Below are 22,690 nucleotides of genomic sequence, written 5' to 3'. Positions count from 1 at the left end.
TAAACAATGTGAAAAAAACAGCATAAAATTATCTGAGAAAAAAAGAGCTTTGGCTCTGTGCTGCATACTGATATGCAAGAGAAATGGACTTGCAATCATTACTGAAGGATTCGCTTGTGGTCATTCGCTCCTTAGGAGTATGACTGCCCCCTGCTGTACAATATACATCAATAATGATGAGAGGAAGCGAGACACGTTGCAGGATGATTATGAATGAGTTGGGACGCGGCGCATAATCCGCCTCTTGCGGAGCAGAATTCGGCTCATGTCTGTTCGGACAGAGGTTGTGTATAATGCTGGTTTGAAAAGAAGTTGTCATTAGATTATCGGTCGATTGGAAGGACTTCTGTGTTGCATGATGCCCCTGTGTTCAGAATGGAATAAATCACGCTCCGAAGGGCACTTTGGAGGGAGAAACAATCGTGATATTCATGTTAGAAGATGACGAACAATCGCTAATAAGAGCACACCCTAAACAAGCTGCTGCGAGTTAATGAGGCTGACAGGCATCACCTGTGGCAGAACCTGATTAAAAAAACTAGGGGTTGAAATGGTGGTTGGATTGAATAGTTAATCTTCGTTTCTTTCGCTTTCAAATAAAAATGGAAATCTAATGGCATGAAGCCAGAACGGCGCCCGTTCACGGAGGTAGCTCGCACTGCTTTCGAAAGTTTAGATATGAGAACATGAGCTGTTGTAGAGAGCTGTTTCCAGTGGCGGATTTAGGCACGGGTGACATGCACCACACAATCGCCCCCTGTGTCAACAACTTTGGGGGCGTGTTGAAGCGGGTTTCGCCCAGTGCGCCATACAAACTAGAACCGCTACTGGCTGTTTCATATTTTTAAAGAGCCGGAGCAGCCAGTTTGCAGAAGCAGCTTCATGCTATAAACTGCTTCGGCTAATGGAGCATAGAAAGACAGGGTAAAAAATATAACACTTAACGTGGTAGCCGTCAATATTGCTAAAAAAGCTGTGGCAGCTTCTGTTGAATAACGAGATTATTTGGATGGAAGAGCTGTTCGGGTGGAGCCGAATGCTTTGCTGCAAAGTTGCATCTGATGATCCGAGTAGTGATGGGTCGTTCATGAACGATTCGTTCATTTTGAACAAATCTTTTTTGTGACTCAGAAGAACGAGTAGTTTCAGAGAGTGATTAGTTCATTTTGTGTTGGCCGCGCATGTGCATTGCGCAATCTCCGTTTGTTTGTTACGTGAAAACCGCATAGGCGCTGTACAGGAAACAGAAATGATTAGTTAACCTTTCAACACTTTTGGTCGGAGTCGTTCGTTCTTTTGTCACGTGACGGCTGTATAAGTTATGCATTGCTCACACATGAAACAGAAATGATTAGTTCACCTCTGGAGTCTTCTGGTCCCAGTCGTTCCTCCTTTTGACACGTGACAGACGTATACGCCATGCACATACGGCTGTCACGTGACAAAATAATGAACGACTCAGACAAGAAGTTTCCAGAGGTGAACTAATTTCTGTCTCTCATAATTTGCCCTTGGCTGCATTATCAATTTTTCCTTATTGGGACTATAGTTTGCGTAAGTAGATGTGTCCCTCCGATTTGGCTATTGAAAATGTAACATTTTAATTTAATTCTGCTCAAGTGAATGAAATGAGACCAGCAGACTGTTAAAACGTATGTTGGGTCAAGATTGGAACCCGGGTCCCTCACTCAAATTAAACCACTAGACTTACCAGCCTCAACTGTCAACAGGGTAACTCACAATAATTTTAAACTGCGAAAATAAAGTTTTATGATTGGTTCAGAATCATGCGAGTGAATTATGTGGGGTAGATTAAAAATGTGTATTCAAATTAATTCCTTGGCTTGCGCCCCCAAATTGCATTAGTATAGTGTTCTTTGTGTCACAACACATGTTGGCTCACAAGTGCTGTTACATCAAAGCGTACAGTAATATATGAAACTACACTGTTAACAGGTCTGACCAAAAAAGGAAAGCAGGAACACACACACACTGACACAGTTTCACAATGGTGGTATTGCAGTGTCTTCCACAAAAGTGTGTGTGGGTTGACATTCAGATCATAGCACTGTGTGATTCAGAGCTACTAATAAAAGATGTGTGCAGCTATGCACATGTGTCTTCCGTTCCAGTGCGTTTAGTTAGGTTTAGGGTTAGCGCCATGACGATACAATTCGATCCTTTGCTTCATTTGCACTTGGGAGGAAAAGGGAAAATTTGCACCCCCTAGCTAAGGCTATATTTTTATAGGTACTGTGTGATATCAACATATTAAACCAGTACATGGGTATTAAATTAGACTTGAGACAAAGTATTATCTAGGACATAGAGAGTGGTTTCAGAAGTGTGCTGAGTTGCTGATACAATACAAATGAATGCAAAATTAATAGTTCATGCCAAAATTATATAATCATTTACTCACCCTCATTTTGTTCCAAACCTGTATGACTTTCTTTTTTCCATGTAACACAATAGGAGCAGTTTAGCTAAATGTTTTTCTTACAATAAAAGTGAATGTTGACCAGGCAAAAAGCACCATAAAAGTAGACCATATGACTTGCCTGCTATTTTCCAAGACTTCTAAAGCTGTCTTATAGCTTTCTGTGAGGACAGGACTGAAATATAGGTCATTATTCACTGATAATCTTTCAAATCTCATTCATTCACAAGAAATGTCTTGCCGGGTTTAACATCGATAAATGCAGAACATCTTTGTATCTCATAAATCTCCTAACTGATCACAACTGGCCAAAAATGCACATAATCGAACAGCTAAAATGAGATTTGGGAGCTGGGGTGGAGAAGAAGATTTCCTGTAAGAACTTACATTTCGGTCTGTTCTTCAAACAAAGCTTGTATGACTTAAGAAGACTTGGAATATAGCACACAAGTCGTATGGACCTTGTAATGGTACTTTTATGGTGATTTTTGTAACTTTTGGAGTTTGACAGCCACTGATCACCATTCACTTTCATCGTATGGAAAAGAGCAGCATGAACATCCAATATAACATCTCATTTTACAGTCTATAAAGAAAGAAAATGATACAGGTTTAGAACAACATGAGGGTAAATTAATTGAAATTTTTTGGTGAACAATACCTTTAAAACAAAACAAACTAAGGCCTTTAGGTAATGTTGACTTTCTCTTTCTCTCTTGGAGGTTAAGAGCTGAGAGAACAGGAAGGAAGTCGAGAGATGCAAGCAAAGCACAGAGGGTGGAATAGTTTTAGCGGGGGTTTCCAATGTGGAAGGCAGAAACAGAGTAACAGAGGGGGTTAAAAGTGGGTAACATATGAAAGAGAGCCAGAGGAATCTGAAAAGGAAAGAGAAAAAAAATTCTTCCTCTGCCTGCAGACCTGTGGTAGATAAACTCAAATGTTAAGACACAGATAAGAAAAGAGAGAGCAAGACTGACAGACAGACTGAGGGACAAAGAGCAAAGACTAAAAAAGAGAAGAAGATCACTGACACAATTCAAGAGGTTGACATGTCTCAATAATCCTCAATTGCCAGGTAATGTAAATATACAGAAGAATCAATAGATCATTTGCTCAGTGTCCGTGAGCAGTGTCTAGGGGGCGTCCATTCTCACAGACTTCATATGTATGTACAAAACAACTATTTTCATACAGGACAGAATCAAAACAGACTGTAAAAGTAGCCGGGAACAAGATGGGAAAATGCAATAAATGCCCAAAAGGTGAGTGTTCCGTTTAAGTATTTGATTTGTTTTAAATAGCATAAATATGTCATTTAGGTGGTTACACTATAGGAGTTTTGTACAGTTGTACTCTACACTCTGTCATTTTTCTTTTCTTTTTTTTTTGTTTTTGTTGCCATATTTAATAATCACTTGGATTATCATTCTATTTGGAACTACTGTTTTTAAACCACTTTTCAATATGAAAGCTCTGTTATAGTCTGTGAAACACTATTATGAAACTAAGGGCAGTTGTTCTCCCTAAGCTAATGTGTGAGAATGACTGTTCAAGACTGATCTTTTGCTTTACTTAACTATGGCATTTTTACAATGATTTGGTGTTTTGCTGAGCTATGATAAGTTACATTTACTTTGTTGTGTGTCTGGGGTAATGTAGGTCATAATGTCATAAATTGCCAAGAATTGAGTTAAAAGCACTGAATTGGAATCAGGTTTTAATTTTTACTCTTCATATTGTTTTCATCGAGGTCAAAGCAGCCCACTAGAGTCTCTGCTCAGCACAGGAAATCCTGTACTGTGTACTGTACCCTTTCTGTCTGATAACAAGGGAAAGATTTCAATGGTTCCTGGCATTTATGTGCACTAACCAAACAGAGGATATTGTGTTTTTGAAATACTAGGTAGACTAATATAGAGTGGCCCCTAAAAGTATTGGACACTTCAGACACTTAATAATGTTTTTGGATTAGATAGCACAAGCATATTTTTAAGCAAAACATTACACAGTTTTAAATGATCAGAATGAGCTTTATTGCCAAGTATGCTTACACACAAGGAATTTGTCATGGTGACAGAAGCTTCCAGTGCAAAGAGAATGCAACCATATATACATACATACATACAAACATACATTTAAACATATATACATAAAAAAATAAAATATAACAGATAAATATACAATAGCGCAATAATGCTGTTAAAATATTTTATATACAGATATACAGTTATGTGCAGGTGATGTAATGTATTGAAGAGGTAGGATATGTTAAAGAATATAAATGAAATACATATAAGTAGGAATGGATGGACTGAATATTGCACATGGTTGTATTGACAAAAGGAAAGTATTTGGGGGCAGTTTTAACTGTTCATGAGGTGGATGGCCTGAGACACTGTTCCTGTGCCTGGCTGTTCTGGTGCTCAGTGCTCTGTAGCGCTGGCCAGAGGCCAACAGTCCAAAAAGGAAGTATGCTGGGTGAATGGGTTCAAGAGTGATTTTATCAGCCCTTTTTGTCACTCTGGATGTGTACAGTTCTAGCAGGGTGGGTAGGGGAGCGCCAGTAATCCTCTCAGCAGTCCGAACTATCCTTTGAATTCTGGGCCATAATGCCATAGATACTGTTTAAAATTAAAACAAAAATATTTGGACACTTACTGGCTGTCAAAAATTGTAAGATGAAAGATAGTTGAAAGTTCACTTACCACAGCTCAAATTTTAACAGAAGAATGAATGTAAGTGCTTTTATAAAATTATAAGCTTCACATTTCTGCCTTTAAACTCTCAAAAAATTGGCCCCATTAATTTTCATTGTAAATGCCTTACTGTAACCTAAATTTTTCCTTTTCTTTAAAAAAAAAAAAAGAAAATTAGGGATGTGTCAAAATAATTTTTGGTGGTAATCAACATTTTGCCACAAATGCTGTTGACTGAGCTTAACTTGTACTGAACCCGGAATATTCATTTAATGTGATTAACCTGTGGTTACTGTGCTAGAGCACTTCATACATCCACTTGGGACCAGCTGGTTAAAAGTAATTGCAAAAATGTCTAAGAAAAGTGAAGTTAGTTCTGAGAAAACATCTTGCATACTGTAATTTAATTTGTTTGTAGGATGCTACAGTACATGGTTTGATATTTTGTTTTATAATGCAACCAAATTCATACAATTTAAGTGTGGGTTTACTGTCCAAATACTTTTTAGGGCCACTGTATATTCGTGATGAGATAAAATGTGCCATTTTATGTCATATTGCAAATTACTTACAAATGATTGCATAACCAACTTTATGATACACAGCTTTCTTTATTTCTCAGGGAAATATGTGTATACAACATGTAATGCTACAATGGACACAGTATGTAAAACCTGCCCACATCGCACCTATATTGAGCAGGAAAACTTTATGACCAAGTGTCTATCCTGCAGGGAGTGCTCAAGCAGTAATTTTACATTCAGTTAATCTCAGTACAGATATGCCACATGTCTTTTTCAGGGAGTAACATTTGTGTTTGTGTGTGTTAGATGAAAATCTGATGACGGACAAAGAATGTGAGGCCGACAGAAACAGGCAGTGCAAGTGTAAGCCCGGGTTCTATTGCAAACACACCTCCGAGAAACCCTGTGATTTCTGCGATCACGTCTCCAGTTGCCCTCCAGGGAAAGGGGTGACCAGGCAACGTAAGCAATCTACCTCAGCTCTTTCGGTGTACCAGGTTTTTTTTTTTTTACATTTAATTCAGTGTTGATGAGGATTAAATAATAGGGAGATAGAGAGAGAAGGGGGAATGAGTTTAGAAAATGTTGTGATCTAGATTCAATTTCTTGTCAACACATGTGCGGTAACCACTCGGCCACAATTATGACACTTATTTTCTTTTCCTTCACGGGTGGCGAGTGGTCTGTTATTAACTGAATATGTATTGCAGACACAGACAGGAGAGACACAGAGTGCAGTCCCTGCCTAGAGGGAACCTACAGCAATGTGGAGGACTCCTTTTCCAGCTGCAAAAATCATACTAGGTGAGATTCAGCGAAGTTGACAGCAATAAACATTCAAAACATTTAAGCAGACTGACAAAGACATACAGTACAAAACTATTTACACAGCAGGTGGCACAAACTTCCTACTCACACACACCTTACTGACAGGAACATATGACTAAAAAGCTATCAAATTTACTCAATTGACAAAGAATCAGATGCTATTTGTAAAAATGACCTCTTTCACCAGAACCACGAGTTTCTGACTAACATTAGTGAGTACTTCCATGTCCCACACACTTGCATAAAAACACTTCTTGTCTTACTGTATCTTGGTTACATTTTTTGCATTGTATCACATTTTTTGCATTTATTACATGTCGTAAGGGAGACTGGGACGTATTGTCACAGTACTCCAGTGAATATTTCAAATTTTTAGTCAATTTCAATACACTTAGCCATTTACCTTAAAGTAAACAATACACAATTATTCCTCAAGAAAAAAGATACACTTCATTGAACACACGTTGTCCCAATAATGAGACATGTTTTCACACTATATTGTCAAAATGGAACCTTCCATTAAACAGCCTGTAATTGACCTTTCAGCAAAATTGAAATTATAATATAGTTAAAAGAAAATGTAAAATATATGTCAAACCATTGTTTTGGGTAACAAACATTGTAATTAATAAATTGTATACATTTTTAATATTAAAAACATGTGACCAGATTCCCTGACCAGACATTTATGAAAAATAACTTTGTCTTGAAAACACAATTCAACTTTTTGGTTAAAATCTACCTTCATTATAGTTGTCTCCAGCCTTAAAGAGTTAGTTCACCACAAATGAAAATTCTCTCATCATTTACTCACCCTCATACCATTTCGGATGTGTACGACTTGCTTTTTTCTGTAGAACACAAACAAAGCTTTTTAGAAGAATATTCGAGCTCTGTAGTTCCATACAATGCAAGTGAATGGTGATCAGGTTTTTGAAGCTATAAAAAAAAGGAGATAAAGTCAACATAAACATAATCCATAAGACTCAAGTGGTTTAATCAATGTCTTCTGAAGCGATCCAGCTGGTTTTGGCTGAGAACAGACCAAATATAACCATATAACCCATATAACTCCTTTATACATCTGGCCATTGCAGTCTAGGCACTATCATGATTTCAAGCTCTATAACATTTCCTACAGCGCTTTCTAGCTCTGCACATGGGTCAAGCACTAGGAAGTGTAATCGAGCTTGAAATCATGATCGTGCCTATCCACCTTTTTCCTGGGGGTCTTTCTGGGGAAACTACTGTGGGTGGGACTTCTGCCGGAAGCCTTTCTATAGCATTCCCTAGCTCTGACTGCAGTCATTTTAGACCCTGTTTACAGCTGGTAATAAGACGCATTTCGGATGATCCGATCGAAAATGGTCAGCAATAAATATAGTTGTAAACGGGGTGCAAAATGTTTGTGATTGAATCACAAAAACACATCGCATTTGAGGTTTAAAATGGCATTCTGATGCGTCCCGGAAGGCAGTGAAGCACCACCTCTCACCAGTCAATCACCCGCTTAAGAAATGTTTAAACTTACGTGTGGATTTAAAAGGAAATAACCATCCGATTGGAAAACTTGAAAAATCGATAACATACCCGAGGACGAGAACTTCACGGCTCTTCCTCAGTGTGTCTGTCTGATTTGAACATACAGGGTGGCAAGTATAATCACACACATCTGAAGTTGAACTAACACAGGTACTCCACTAAAATGGGACATAGGAAAAAGGTGGATAGACTGCAATGGCAAAACATACAATGAAAAAGAGTTACATTTAGGTATGTTCTCACCGAAAACCAACTGATCGCTTCAGAAAACATTGATTAAACCACTTGAGTCTTATGGATTATGTTTATGTTGACTTTATCTCCTTTTTGGAGCTTCAAAGACCTAATCACCATTCACATGCTTTGTATGGATCTACAGAGCTGAGATATTATTCTAAAAATCTTAATTTGTGTTCTGCAGAAGAAAGTCAAACACATCTGGGATGACATGAGGGTGAGTAAATGAATTTTCATTTTTGGGTGAACTAACCCTTTAACATATTCCAGTGTAGTTGTACTTTGTTCACCTTGTTTACCAAATATCTATAGTATTAAGAGCATATGATGATATTGAAATTTAAGTTTGAAGAATAGAATTCACAAAAATCATTTTAATTTAGGAAGTTTTTGAATTAGGTGTTTGAAACAACATACAAAACCTCTGCTAAAGAAAATACATACAGGTGCATCTCAATAAATTAGAATGTCGTGGAAAAGTTCATTTATTTCAGTAATTCAACTCAAATTGTGAAACTCGTGTATTAAATCAATTCAGTGCACACAGACTGAAGTAGTTTAAGTCTTTGGTTCTTTTAATTGTGATGATTTTGGCTCACATTTAACAAAAACCCACCAATTCACTATCTCAAAACATTAGAATACATCATAAGACCAATAAAAAAAACATTTTTAGTGAATTGTTGGCCTTCTGGAAAGTATGTTCATTTACTGTATATGTACTCAATACTTGGTAGGGGCTCCTTTTGCTTTAATTACTGCCTCAATTCGGCGTGGCATGGAGGTGATCAGTTTGTGGCACTGCTGAGGTGGTATGGAAGCCCAGGTTTCTTTGACAGTGGCCTTCAGCTCATCTGCATTTTTTGGTCTCTTGTTTCTCATTTTCCTCTTGACAATACCCCATAGATTCTCTATGGGGTTCAGGTCTGGTGAGTTTGCTGGCCAGTCAAGCACACCAACACCATGGTCATTTAACCAACTTTTGGTGTTTTTGGCAGTGCGGGCAGGTGCCAAATCCTGCTGGAAAATGAAATCAGCATCTTTAAAAAGCTGGTCAGCAGAAGGAAGCATGAAGTGCTCCAAAATTTCTTGGTAAACGGGTGCAGTGACTCTGGTTTTCAAAAAACACAATGGACCAACACCAGCAGATGACATTGCACCCGAAATCATCACAGACTGTGTAAACTTAACACTGGACTTCAAGCAACTTGGGCTATGAGCTTCTCCACCCTTCCTCCAGACTCTAGGACCTTGGTTTCCAAATGAAATACAAAACTTGCTCTCATCTGAAAAGAGGACTTTGGACCACTGGGCAACAGTCCAGTTCTTCTTCTCCTTAGCCCAGGTAAGACGCCTCTGACATTGTCTGTGGTTCAGGAGTGGCTTAACAAGAGGAATACGACAACTGTAGCCAAATTCCTTGACACGTCTGTGTGTGGTGGCTCTTGATGCCTTGACCCCAGCCTCAGTCCATTCCTTGTGAAGTTCACCCAAATTCTTGAATCGATTTTGCTTGACAATTCTCATAAGGCTGCGGTTCTCTCAGTTGGTGTGCATCTTTTTCTTCCACACTTTTCCCTTCCACTCAACTTTCTGTTAACATGCTTGGATACAGCACTCTGTGAACAGCCAGCTTCTTTGGCAATGAATGTTTGTGGCTTACCCTCCTTGTGAAGGGTGTCAGTGATTGTCTTCTAGACAACTGTCAGATCAGCAGATTGTGTAGCCTAGTGAACCAAACTGAGAGACCATTTAGAAGACTCAGGAAACCTTTGCAGGTGTTTTAAGTTGATTAGCTGATTGGCATGTCACCATATTCTAATTTGTTGAGATAGTGAATTGGTGGGTTTTTGTTAAATGTGAGCCAAAATCATCACAATTAAAAGAACCAAAGACTTAACCTACTTCAGTCTGTGTGCATTGAATTTATTTAATACACGAGTTTCACAATTTGAGTTGAATTACTGAAATAAATGAACTTTTCCACGACATTCTAATTTATTGAGATGCACCTGTATATTTGTTATTGGACTTTGTACTCAAAGCCATATAGTTGATGGGTGAGGAGAGTTCCCTTTTCAGTATGTAAAGCGCTTTGAATGTAGTGTCAGAAAAGCGCTATATAAATATAACATTCATTCATAGTTCCTGAGATATAGCCCTTGTGACAACTAGCTCCGGTCTCCCCTATATCTAATCTCATTGTGCAAATCCTTTATTTGGTTAGAAGAACAGATAGAGAAGGAATGCATAACTTTTATGTTATTAACCTATTCAGGATTTACATCAATATGTCTGATGTCATTCTCCTACAAGAAATAAGTCCACATCTATTTGATTCCATTGAAAAAAAGTTAAGAGGTACATGTGTGTGGGTGTGGGAGGGTATCGCTTTCTTTCTTAACCTCTCTCTGACACACACGCATACAAATACACATACACAAATGTTTCTCTTCCTTTTCCTCAACACACACATATACACAAAGGGCGCTCTTCCACAATACACACATACATACAGGCATAAACCAAAAGTACATTTTAGATAAATACAAGATACATATGTTAGTTGACATTTGGGAAGTTGACATGTATGACATGCTATATGGCATTTAAACTGTTTTAAATGGCATTTTGTTAATTCTTTTATAACTATAATGCATGCAGTTTTTCTGACATCATATTAATTGAGAGACTATATGGAATAGCTGTACTTTGAAATCATAAAAGTCATGCTAATCATTAAATCATACTACACATCCATTTAAAATTAAATGTAATTTAAAATCTTGATGTTAATTAAAAAAAAGTTTATTGACATGAATGTATGAAATACCCCCATACTATATAGGCTATGTGCAATGATTCCACTTTTACCCAGTAGAACTGTGATGTAAACTTGATGCAGTTTCCCCTTTCCCTGGAAGCTCTGAGTTCATTCGTCTGTCTTTGTCATTTTACAGTTGTGAAGCTCTGGGTCGACATCTGAAAAGTCCTGGGACCGACACAACAGATGCTGTGTGTGGAGATTTTAAAGCATACAAATGTGAGTCTCCAAAACTCTACTGGAGGAACTTGTTCACTGTATTTCTACAATCAAGCAAATACATTAATTTCTTGATTTAAAAAAAAGCATTCGTAGAAAATGAGTGGAAAAGAAGCTGAAAAGATCCACACACCCTCCTATCGGGACTATTGTCCATATGTCCTTAGTTCACTATTTTTTCTCTATTTCAGCTTGTCCTTGGATGTTACCTGCTGGTCTGTGGGCAGGGCTAGTCGTTACTTTCCTGATAATATTTTTGGCCCTATTTTTTATTTATTGGACAAAGAAACGTCCATCACATAGATCAGGTTAGTGATCCTTTTTTTCTGTTTTTGCCTTTGTGTTTGAGGTTTCCCATCTAGATCAGTTTTTTCCCCAGAAATTTGTTCCTTTTAACTGATATTATATTGGATATCATTCAGCATAAATATTTTATAAAGGCCATTTATGGGCATTATTACAATGATTCACTTTAAAAAAACAAACAAACAAATGAAACAATCAATACTGTGGGTGGAAAACAGACTGACTAAATAGCATCTCCCTTTAATGAGACACCCAAGCTTGTTTGTCTTGCACAAATTTTTAAAGTTCTGGGGGAAATCATGGAGAAACTTTCTTAAGAAAGAAATAATTAATAAATTGAATACAATTAAAGGATTTGTTCACCCAAAAATGAAAATTCAGTCATTATTTTCTCACCCATGTTGTTATAACCCCATATGACTTTCTTTCTTTTTCTTAACACAAAGGGAGAAATTGTGAAAACATTTTGTGCTGAGTAATGTCATACAAGGGCAGCTTATGGTGTCCACCTCTTCAAGCTTCAAAAGGACACAAAAGTATAATTCAGAAGTCTAATAAATTATTGTATTCAACTCATGTCTTGTTCTGAAGGAATGCGATAAGGTTTTTTGAGAAACAACCCGCAATCTAATGTATTATTTAGTGAAACTCTTGACCGACCATTGATCTCCTGTGCGCGTTCATGAGTCTGCACGCAAGCTTTACCGTTTGTTTCCACTGGCACGTTGTGAGCAAAAGTGAGAGAGCGTTTTTATTTCATTCCTATGGAAGCCGAGCGTCATGCTCGCGAGGTGGATTGTGGGATTGACAGCAGTGCGGAGCAAGCTGTTCCCTAGCGTTGTGAGTTAATTTCTTCCACGGCAGTGGAAACGCAGCGTAACGGTACATTTCCACTGGCGCAGAAAAACTCAGCTCAAAGCCGCTTTCAATGCCAGAGAGCTACTGCTTTGGGGCGTGTTACAGCCAATGTGGGCTGTTTTTGCAATCGCATACTTCCCATACTTTTACTGCTTCTGCCACATCAGTCTATGGCAGAAATAGTAAGAGTAGTACAGTATGTAATATGCCATTTCAAACTCATTCTGTGATTGTTTTCAGTTCACGGTCAATCTAATCATCAGATATATGCGTGATTGCAGTCAGAAAGATGCAAACTTTATTTCCAAATGCCCAACATATAAAAACTGTGTTGATTTATTGTGCTTTTTCATCCAGCCACTTTATTTTCACAATGAATGCATGCTGTCTTTGTTTTTCAAGTCTGTTTGGAGTCTCACTTTTGCTCACCCAGCCACAGTATTGTCACAATGTATGCATGCAATCATCATTTGAAGATTAAAGCACTGAGTCCAGCAGAAACTTCAGCATTATCTTCATATGTTGAAGCACTTATGACAGACATCATTGATTTCAGCTTACAGTGATTGGCTGCTGCCTGCTATTTTTCGTTCGTCATTTGCATAAAGCGGAGTAACTTCAACATTTTTGATGCATTCTTGACCATCCTCATTGCTTTTTCTGCACCGCTGTCAACATCACAATCCACCTCGAGAGTGTGGCGCTCGACTTCCATAGGAATGAATTGAAAACGCTTGCTCACCTTTGCTCACAACGCTAGTGAAAATGTATGGTTAGAGCTCCTTGCACGTGAGCAACAGTAGTTACACTGTCGCTCGCAAGGTGGGGTGTTCAAGCAAAAACTTGTAAATGTTGTTTTAACAGGATAACCAGCAATATTAACAACAAAAAACAACATAGCTGTACACAAACCAGAGAACAGAACTTACAAAACATGTCTGAATATTTTGTAGTCGAAAAATAGATGCATTTCTATGCCCAGCCTTATTTGTTTGAACCGGAGTCCTCAATCAAACAGAGATTGCTTGGGCACCTGGTAACCTCGTCCGCTATGAACTGGCACCAGTCCAAAATCACTCTGATAACATTATATTGATGCCAGCAATACACTTGCCGGTTAAAACGACTTCATTTTGGCCGAGAGTGTTACACCTACCGACGAAGAGCGCTGTTCTGCTAGAGTGCTCGCACCGCTCCGTCAGAAGCGTGCATCTCGATGAGCACACACACAGAAACACACACACACTGGTTCAGAATAGAGAAGAGGTGACAGACATTCTCGCTTCCTCAACCTTTCTTTCACTTCACTTTTGGTAAGCAAAATCTCCTGCGGTCTCCTGTACTCTCTGTCTGACTGTAGCATCTGGGTGTGTATGTGTAGCTACCTTCAGCATCCCCCATCACACTGTTTGATTGAGGACTCCATTCAAACAAATAAGGCTGGGCATAGAAATGCATCTATTCAGACACAACTTCTTAAGACATGTTTTGTAAGTTCTGTTCTCTGGTTTATGTGCATCTTTGTTGTGTTTTCTGTTGTTATTATCACTGGTGGTCCTGTTGAAGCGAAACAAAACAAGTTTTCGCTTGAACACCCCACCTCATGAGCGGCAGCGTAACTACTGCTCTCGTGCAAGAAGCTCAAAAGCTCACGTGCAGACTCATGAACACGCACAGGAGATCAATGGTCAGTCAAGAGTTTGACTTAATAATGCATTATATTTTGGTTTGTTTCTCACTAAACCTTATCATATTCCTTGAGAACAAGACACAAGTCGCATATAATAATTTATTAGACTTTTGAATTATACCTTTGTGTCTTCTTGAAGCTTGAAGAGTTGGTCACCATAAACATCACTCAGCACAAAATGTTTTCATAATTTCTCCCTGTAACAGTTCGTGGAAAGGAGGATGCTGGGGCCAGCTTGACAAAACACGTAGACATTTATTGTTGCACTTTTCAGTCGCACACAATAAGGCTGCTTTTAAGCAGTACACAAAATGTTTGCTTTCAGCTTCACTACACAAACTCTGTTGGCTTTTCAGCTCAACACACAGAGTGCTTCATGCAACTCTCTCTCCCATCTGCTGTTATCTCTTCTCCTTAAGTACTCCTGCCACCCCTCGCTGGAACGCGAGTGGAGTGGTGGTGGCGTAGTGGACTAAAGCACATAACTGGTAACTCCAGGTTGCTCCAGGGGGATTGTCCCTGTAATACAGTAAGTGCACTCTAAGTCTCGTTGGATAAAAGCGTCTGCCAAATGCATAAATGTAAATGTAAACGTGAGACCGGTGTGGCACGCAGGTGAAAGTCATTCGCCACTTATCTTCCTGGCCTTGCTCTGCCCAGATGCCGCTCGGCTCCGCCCTGCTCACCACATACCCCCATCACCGAACACAGGTCGGGGATTTCTCTGGCCTGTGACCTACAACCCCCCCCCCCCCCCCCATTTCTAGGGAGGGAGCATCTACGGGTCACATCGGTCTCTGGATCCGACCTGTGTGTACCTGGGAGGGGGAACAGGACAAAAGAGAGGAGAAAGGGAAGGGGGGGCGGTAATAACAAAAGGGAGAGAGAAAGCAGAGAGGGAAGAGAGAGGAGCTCGCCGGCCCCAGATACGCCATCGTAACTATCCCTTTAAGACTTATTTTCTATTTTCAAGGTTAAAAATCAAAATCTTTCCAAGTACTACTTGGAGCATGACTTAGCACCCCCTAGGGTGCACATACCCTCGGTTAGGTTTCAATGATTTAGATCATTGTAGAATGTTTTCTCAAACTTATTCAGGTGTTCAGCCTTTCAGATGAACGATGAAAAATCTTTGTCAAGTCATTTTTATTTGTATAGTGCTTTTCACAACACACATTATTTCAAAGCAGCTTTACAGAAAATTATGCTTTTTCAATAACTTGAAAAACAAGTGATACTTCAGAATGAATTCTTCAATTATTTACCCACTCACTAAACAAGTTACATGTGTTTTTAAGAGATATGTTCAAATATTAAAACAGTATTTATAATAGACTTTTGCTTGATCTCAGCCAGGTCTCTGTACACATTTCTGTACAGCTGGTCATTTAAACCAAGCTGACTTCTGACATCTGTAGGTTGCAGATCTGGGTTGAGAAAAAAATGTGTCCTTTTGATGATGGCAAACATCATTTTGCATTGACGTAAATAAAAGGGTCATGTTGCAGTAACAGCAGGTCTGATTGATGGGAAACCCCAAACTCTGTCTCAAACACACACACACAAACACACACACAAACAAACATACAATTTCCAGAGTTGCTCTGCCAGTCATTGAGTAATAGACTACTCTGCAATAATTTGATATTTGTTATAATACCTCGCTGTCACTGATAGCATCATCAGTGAGGATGTAGGGAATATAACAAAACACAAAAACAGTCACATACATGTTTCTACGCTTTGTGCTTTGACAATAGCTTTACTGCTTGGTGCACAAGATGCTTAAGATTAAAATGCTGCTGGTAGACCACATCCTTTCAGTTCAGCATACACATGCACAGGCTTATATTACTGATGAAGACTGCACAAACACGCTTTTTTAAAACATATCAGACACATCTGTTGCCAGAAGTAAAATGATGAGTACTGAAAATGACATCCAACTCTTGCATTATGTCCAGCTCTCTAATGTGAAAATTGTTTTTTTTTATTTTATATATTTGAGTAATTATTTATTATCAAAATGTAAAAGTTAATCATAAATCTAAATTGTAAAGATACAAATTACATTTATTTGTACATTTAACATTGACATTTAACATGTTTTATTTCTTTAATAGTTGCACATTAAAATTATGATTCATTGGAATTGGTAGTTAGAGCTAACAGTTAGTGAGAAGATTGAAGCAACATGTACAGTAAATTATTAAAGTTCACCCAAAATGGAAATTCCTCATTTACTCACCCTTATGTCTCTCCAAACCCAAATTATTTTCTTTCTTCTTAGACCACAAATGTAGATGTTATGTTGGATGTTTATGCTTCTCTTTTCTATACAGTGAAAGTGAATAGTGACCAAGCACTGTCAACTCCAAAAAAGTACCATAACCATTAGTTCATATGACTTCTGCTACTGTCTTCTAAAGTCATATGAGAAAACAATTTTAGATGTTTATAACTGAAAATCTTCTCCTGTACTGTTCCTCTCAAAAGTTGTGCAACTGGAATATGCACATTTAAATTTGGGATAATGCATGATTTCAAGCCCTTCTTGACATGACATATTTGAATATATCCAAACATGAATGAGATTTGAGAGCTGAGGCAGAGAAGATTATCATTGAATAATTACTTTTGGAAATTCTGGCCTTTTTCCGTAAAGCTATCGCATGGCTTAGAAAATAGGGCACAAGTCGTATGAACAACTTTTATTGTGTTTTTTGCCCTTTTTGGAGCTTGACAGTCCCTGGTCAGTATTCACTTGCATTATGTAGAAAAAAGAGCAGCTTAAACATCCTACATAACATCTCCTTTTGTGGTCTACAAAGAAAGAAAATCATATGGATTTGAAATGATATGAGGGTAAGCAAATGATGACAGAATTTCCATTTATAGGGATTTATATATATATATATATATATATATATATATATATATATATATATATATAAAATGTGACTTTTGCATTCATCAAGCACTGCAGAAAGAGTCCATCACGCATTGGTTAACATGTTTTTTTTCTTATGGCTTGTGAATCATCTAATAACATGTGCATATGTGTGTTCTTAGTGATTATTTCAGAGTATTTACACTCACCAGTACTTCCTCCAGACATCCTGAAATACCCTGGTGTGGAGAAACATGCAGAATGTCACCAACACACACATAAAGGTAAAACACCCTCTTTCTGTTAAATGCCCAAGTAAAATTCATTGCCGGTCTTCTTTTCACCCACATACTAGGGTTGCTCTGATACCAAAATTTTGGCTTCGGTATGATACCAGCCCTGGTACCTCAGTATCGATACTAAATCAATACTATGATCAAATAAAAAGCCTCAGATTTTTGATTAAATTACACAGACATTTACTTGATTAAAGATTAAAAGAACCGCATGTTAAATGTTTTAATTAAATGTTATGATCAAATGATGTTTAATCAAATTAATGCATACAGTTTTAATCAAATAAAAATATCAAAATTATTATTATTTGTTTTTACAGAAAATTGCCATTTTATTTTTGCTAAAATAAAATGCTGCACAACAGAGCATCACAGTATTAATGAAAACATTAATGGAAAAAATTACCTGTGGCACAAGGCTGCTTGCGTTTGTGATATTGCTTACAGATATAATAATAATAATACCATTTAATACTACATAATTGTTATTATGAATGTTATTTCTTCTTTTTTAATATTACATTTTTATATAGTAGTTATATTTTTCTGTCTTCAATTTCACACATCTATTTGAATAGAACTTTTGTTGAATAGAGCTTTTATTTTGACAGACCTTTGAGTTCTTCCTGTTTTTACGGGTTAGTTATATCAAGCTTCCCATTAATGCTGGGATACTCCCTTTGCAATTCTGGAGCTGAAATCTCAGAGTTGTACCGGAGGAGTTCCTTTAAGTGTTAAAAGCCATTTATACTCTAAACACACTGCATGAAAATTAAGCACCAGTAGTGTGTGTTGCATTTGTGAAGCAGATGACAGAACAGAGCAGCGCCTCTTGTTCATTCTGTAGCGTGCAGCACATGTGAATGTATATTATTTTATTAAATTACATCCTTCTGTTTAATGATCACATTTGGCCATATCCAGAGGTTATTTATTTTATTTTCAAATGGCCATTGATTTCATCTCAAATTTCTCACCTCATATAATTTTGTTAATGACAGCACACTGTAATATGGTACCGAATTTAGCAATAAGATGATATTGTACTGTTTTAATTTTTTTGGTATCGCGATACTTCGTTAGTACCGGTAGACCGTGCAACCCTACCACATACTTGTACCACATATAAGTAATATAAAAATGGCAGTATTTTCCTTTCTGTGTCAATTTACTCAAATCTGTTTTTTAGTGCTAACTGTGTACAGTGGTGTATGTGAAACTATTTTATTCAAACCTTATTTGTACAACCTAATAATGAATTTAAACCCATATAAGATAATTGAAAGCTTCCAACAGAATCCAGGTATTACATTTAGTGCAAAACTGGATCTCAAATAATATTTCTCTGAGGCTGTGACCCAGATGTCTGACAGATAACATTCAGTCACACCACTGTAGAATCTTACAAACATTCCCACAGTATGCATTACTTACTGTCAGGAGATTTTCTAAATGAACAGTAACAAATGTTGTGTTATGATTTCAACAGTGGCTTTGCGTCACCATATAAATGATTACAAATTTCCTTTGACCTCTTCTGATTTTATCGGCTCACAGATGGAAGGGTACAAACCACATACAGTATGTATCATCTTTCACTGTGTGCCATAGAAGCTAATAAGGTTTGACTGTATTGGCTTCCCACAACTCCTACATGTTCTTCCTACACATAATTTGATGTCTCAGCTTAAACACAGGGTCTGATTCACATGCTGTTGTAAAACCAGTCATATTGTGAGTGACAATAGGTTCATTGTTTTTCCGGTTTGTGAAGTAAGCAGCTTTTACTGATTTCTCAGGATATCATGAGTATAATCTCATAAGAAACTGATAATTAATCATAATAATTCCTTACATTTTATATAGTGCTTTTCTAGGCACTCAAAGCGCTTTACATAGTACAGGGGGACTCTCCTCAATCACCACCAGTGTGCAGCATCCACCTGGCAGCCATAGTGTGCCAGTACGCTCACCGCATACCAGCTATTGATGGAGAAGAGAGTAGGGTGATGTAACCAACTCAGGGATGGGGATTATTAGGAGGCCATGATAGATAAGGGCCAATGGGGGAAATTGAGTAAATGATGAGAGAATTTTCATTTTTAGGTGAACTAGCTTGTAGTGGAGTTAAAAAATATTTGCCAGTTGAATTATCAAAGGTGTTCAATCATTGTTCAATACTGATTGTACCCGATTTTTTTCCACAGTTGAAAATGACACAAACATAGTCTGTAACATACAGTGTGATTGTGGAGCCATGCCAATGAGGACAGTTTCAGAGAAATACAGAGAATCCACTGCTGCAAATGGATATACAGACAGCATCATGTGCCACTCCACATATCAATCAGAGCCACAGGAGTCTGAATGGAATGATTAACTATGACACATTAACTCACTTCCATTTACCTGACAATTATCCATGAGTACAGAATGATTTGGTTTACCTATAACTATAAAGCTACTTAAAGCATATTTTTGTAAAACATTTGTAAAAACTAGAATTAAATAGCACAAATAAATTCTACCACACATTTAACCTGGATGAATGAAAACCTTCAGAGTTTTACTGCCGTTCCACAGTGTGGTCTCTTCTCTTGCAATAATACATATATATTGTCTTTAGTCCTCTATTTAAGATATGTTTTTGTTTATGCTTGTTTTGTTTTTTGATTGCTGCATTTGATCCATAAACACAAAGAGGTCAAATTGGGTGATGATGTGTTTGAATTATATACCCTGTGATGAAGTAACAAGCAAAAGGGATGAAGTCCAGAAGATATAGGCCACTTATCGCCCCTTAGTGGTCAAATAAAGGCTTTGCAGCGGGGAAGACATTACATTTGAGGTTTGTAGGCTTTGTTGAGACGGGTACCGACAGTCAGATTCTTAGTATATCCGCCTTAAATCAAAAATTTTTTTTTTTTTTTTTTTGGAAGTCTTAACAGAAATCAAGTCGTTATTGGCTGCAGTACGAACAACGTATAAGTTATTTTGAATTTTTTAAATTTCGCTCAGTCTTTCTCCACTTAAAGTCGGCTACTCTTGATAAAATGACATTCACTTGAGATGATATCAGAATGAGCTTTATTGCCAAGTATGCTTACACACACACAAGGAATTTGTCATTTTGACAGAAGCTTCCAGTGCAAAGAGAAGGCAAGAATACGTACAGTACTGTGCAAAAGTTTTAGGCACTTATGATGTTTCACAAAAACATTTGTCTTAAGATGGTTATTTATATCTTCAGCTTTAGAGTGTCAATACGAAAAATACATTTTAGCATCCCAAACATTACTTTTGCAAATAGAAAAGTTTAGAATAGAAGAACAGGGAGCTCTGCAAGAGATGGTATTGCCCCCACAGAGACCCCCACTGAACATCGAGTCAGTCTGGAATTAAATGAAGAGACAGAAGCAACTGAGACAGCCTAAATAGACAGAAGAACTGTGGTGAATTCTCCAAGAAGCCTGAAACATCCTATCTGACAACAATCAAGAAAAACTTTATCCAGGTGTACCTAGGAGAATTGGGGCTGTTTTAAAGGCAAAGGTGGCCACACCAAATATTGATTTAGCTTTTTTATGTTTACTGGACTTTGTATGATGTTAATTGATAAATGAAAACTTTTTATGGCATTATTTTTGAAGACACCCTCACTATGCAACATTTTTCACAAGTGCCTAAAACTTTTGCACAGTACTGTACGTACATACAAACATATACCTTTAATCATTTTGTCAACTGAGGAGGAACGCTGTCTCCTCTCAGACAAGGGCGGAATGTTGTTATGGACCGTTGCACACCGTCTCCAAGACGTGAGCAGGGTCCGAGTTGGGGTGGCAAGTGGGGTAGCAAAGCTCATTTTTAGCTGCCACCCTTTTGGACCCGCACCTGCTCTTTCACAATTTGAGCCTGATGAATCTTGGCATTGTAATCCTGGAATATGCCCCTGCCGTCAGGGAAGAACAAATCCATTGATGGGATAACCTGGTCATCTGACTTCATTTTATTGCCGCATAATGTTGCTGAGCCTAGACCTGACCAATTAAAGCAACCCCGGATCATAACACTGCCTCCAAAGGCTTGTACAGTGAGCACTATGATGACGGGTGCATCGCTTCATGCGCTTCCTTTCTTACACTGATGCGCACATTGCTTTGGTATAGAGTAAATCTGGACTCATCAGACCACATGACCTTTTCACATTGCTCCACAGTCCAATCTTTATGCTTCCTAACAAACTGAAGTCGTTTCTTTTTTTTTTTTTTAATTAGCCTCACTAACACGTGGCTTTCTTGTGGCCACACAGATGTTTAGTCCCAATCCCGTAAATTCTCGTCACATTGTGTGTGTGGAAATGCTCTTACTTTCACTATTAAACATAGCCTGTGAGTTCCACTGATTTTTACGATGTGACTTAAAGAGTTTTAGTGATCTCCGATCACGATCATTCAAGATTTTTTTCCGACCACATTTCTTCCACGAAGCTGACGGTTCACCACTATCCTTCCAGGTTTTAGTTATGCGTTGGACAGTTCTTATCCCAATTCCAGTGATTTCAGCGATCTCCTTAGTTGTTTTCTTTGCAGGCAGTGTATATAGCACATTAAAGTCAACAAATGCTCGCCGAAAATAACACTCTGGCACCATCTAGCGTTCTGAAAATTATAACTCAAAATGATAACCATATATGAGGGAGTTTCACTGCTTTTCCAACCGCATAATTTACCGGAAAACATAATAGATAGCAGGGACCAGAAAATGAAATATTTTTCATTTCGGTTCGTTCTGAGCAAAAACTGTTTTTTTTTTCGTTCCGGTTCAAAAGTTCCGCAGCCTCCTTTCCAAAAGGTTACCGGTTAGAACAAAATAAAAGAACGGTTAATAACATTCTTTTTAAAATGACAGTACTCTGTGCTAAGCGGTGGGTGAAATACCAATTGCAGTGTTGCCAGATCTGATAGAAACAAGCAACATGGTCTGGATAAACAAGCCCAAAATAAGCCACTTGCCTCACCAAATAAGCAAAAATAATCTATTAATTTTTTTCCTGTGTGGTGGATTTATTGGGTTAGAAATCATAACAAGCAGTTCATTAACAGTTAAGTATAATTTTATTTTCAAAACCCGGCAGCATCAAATCTGTATTAATGCATCATATACAACAATAATTCAGTGAAGACTTAGAAACAACTAAGAAAATGACTTTTTACCTCTAATAATGCTTTCCTTGTATCTGGATTAGCTGTGCATGTATATGTAGTAATACATAGTTGTTAAAAAAGGTCTTCACTCCCAGAATGCAACATCCACAATGGGCAATTGGACAAAGAAATG

The 22,690-nt window shown here is 37.8% G+C and overlaps 1 protein-coding gene across 1 annotated transcript; it reads left to right on the top strand.

The window, feature by feature from the left end:
• Nucleotides 1-3,203: 3,203 nt before the first annotated feature.
• LOC127454234 (tumor necrosis factor receptor superfamily member 14) lies at nt 3,204-19,893 on the top strand. Its single transcript, XM_051721299.1, has 9 exons — nt 3,204-3,515; nt 3,635-3,702; nt 5,759-5,884; nt 5,967-6,122; nt 6,371-6,464; nt 11,228-11,310; nt 11,502-11,618; nt 17,237-17,338; nt 19,558-19,893. The coding sequence occupies exons 2-9, from the start codon at nt 3,675-3,677 to the stop codon at nt 19,728-19,730; spliced, it is 879 nt and encodes a 292-aa protein (XP_051577259.1). The 5' UTR covers nt 3,204-3,515; nt 3,635-3,674; the 3' UTR covers nt 19,731-19,893.
• Nucleotides 19,894-22,690: the final 2,797 nt, after the last annotated feature.

The sequence above is a fragment of the Myxocyprinus asiaticus genome, chromosome 16 (genome assembly GCF_019703515.2).
Source record: "Myxocyprinus asiaticus isolate MX2 ecotype Aquarium Trade chromosome 16, UBuf_Myxa_2, whole genome shotgun sequence".
NCBI lineage: Eukaryota > Metazoa > Chordata > Actinopteri > Cypriniformes > Catostomidae > Myxocyprinus > Myxocyprinus asiaticus.
This window is presented reverse-complemented; position numbering and strand designations above follow the sequence as displayed.

Excerpts from the sequence above, each read along its gene's own strand:
- LOC127454234 (XM_051721299.1), top strand. The coding sequence starts at position 3,675 with ATGGGAAAATGCAATAAATGCCCAAAAG. Across the intron at positions 6,123-6,370 it reads GAAAGGGGTGACCAGGCAAC|ACACAGACAGGAGAGACACA; the intron begins GTAAGCAATCTA and ends TATGTATTGCAG. Across the intron at positions 17,339-19,557 it reads TCACCAACACACACATAAAG|TTGAAAATGACACAAACATA; the intron begins GTAAAACACCCT and ends TTTTTTCCACAG.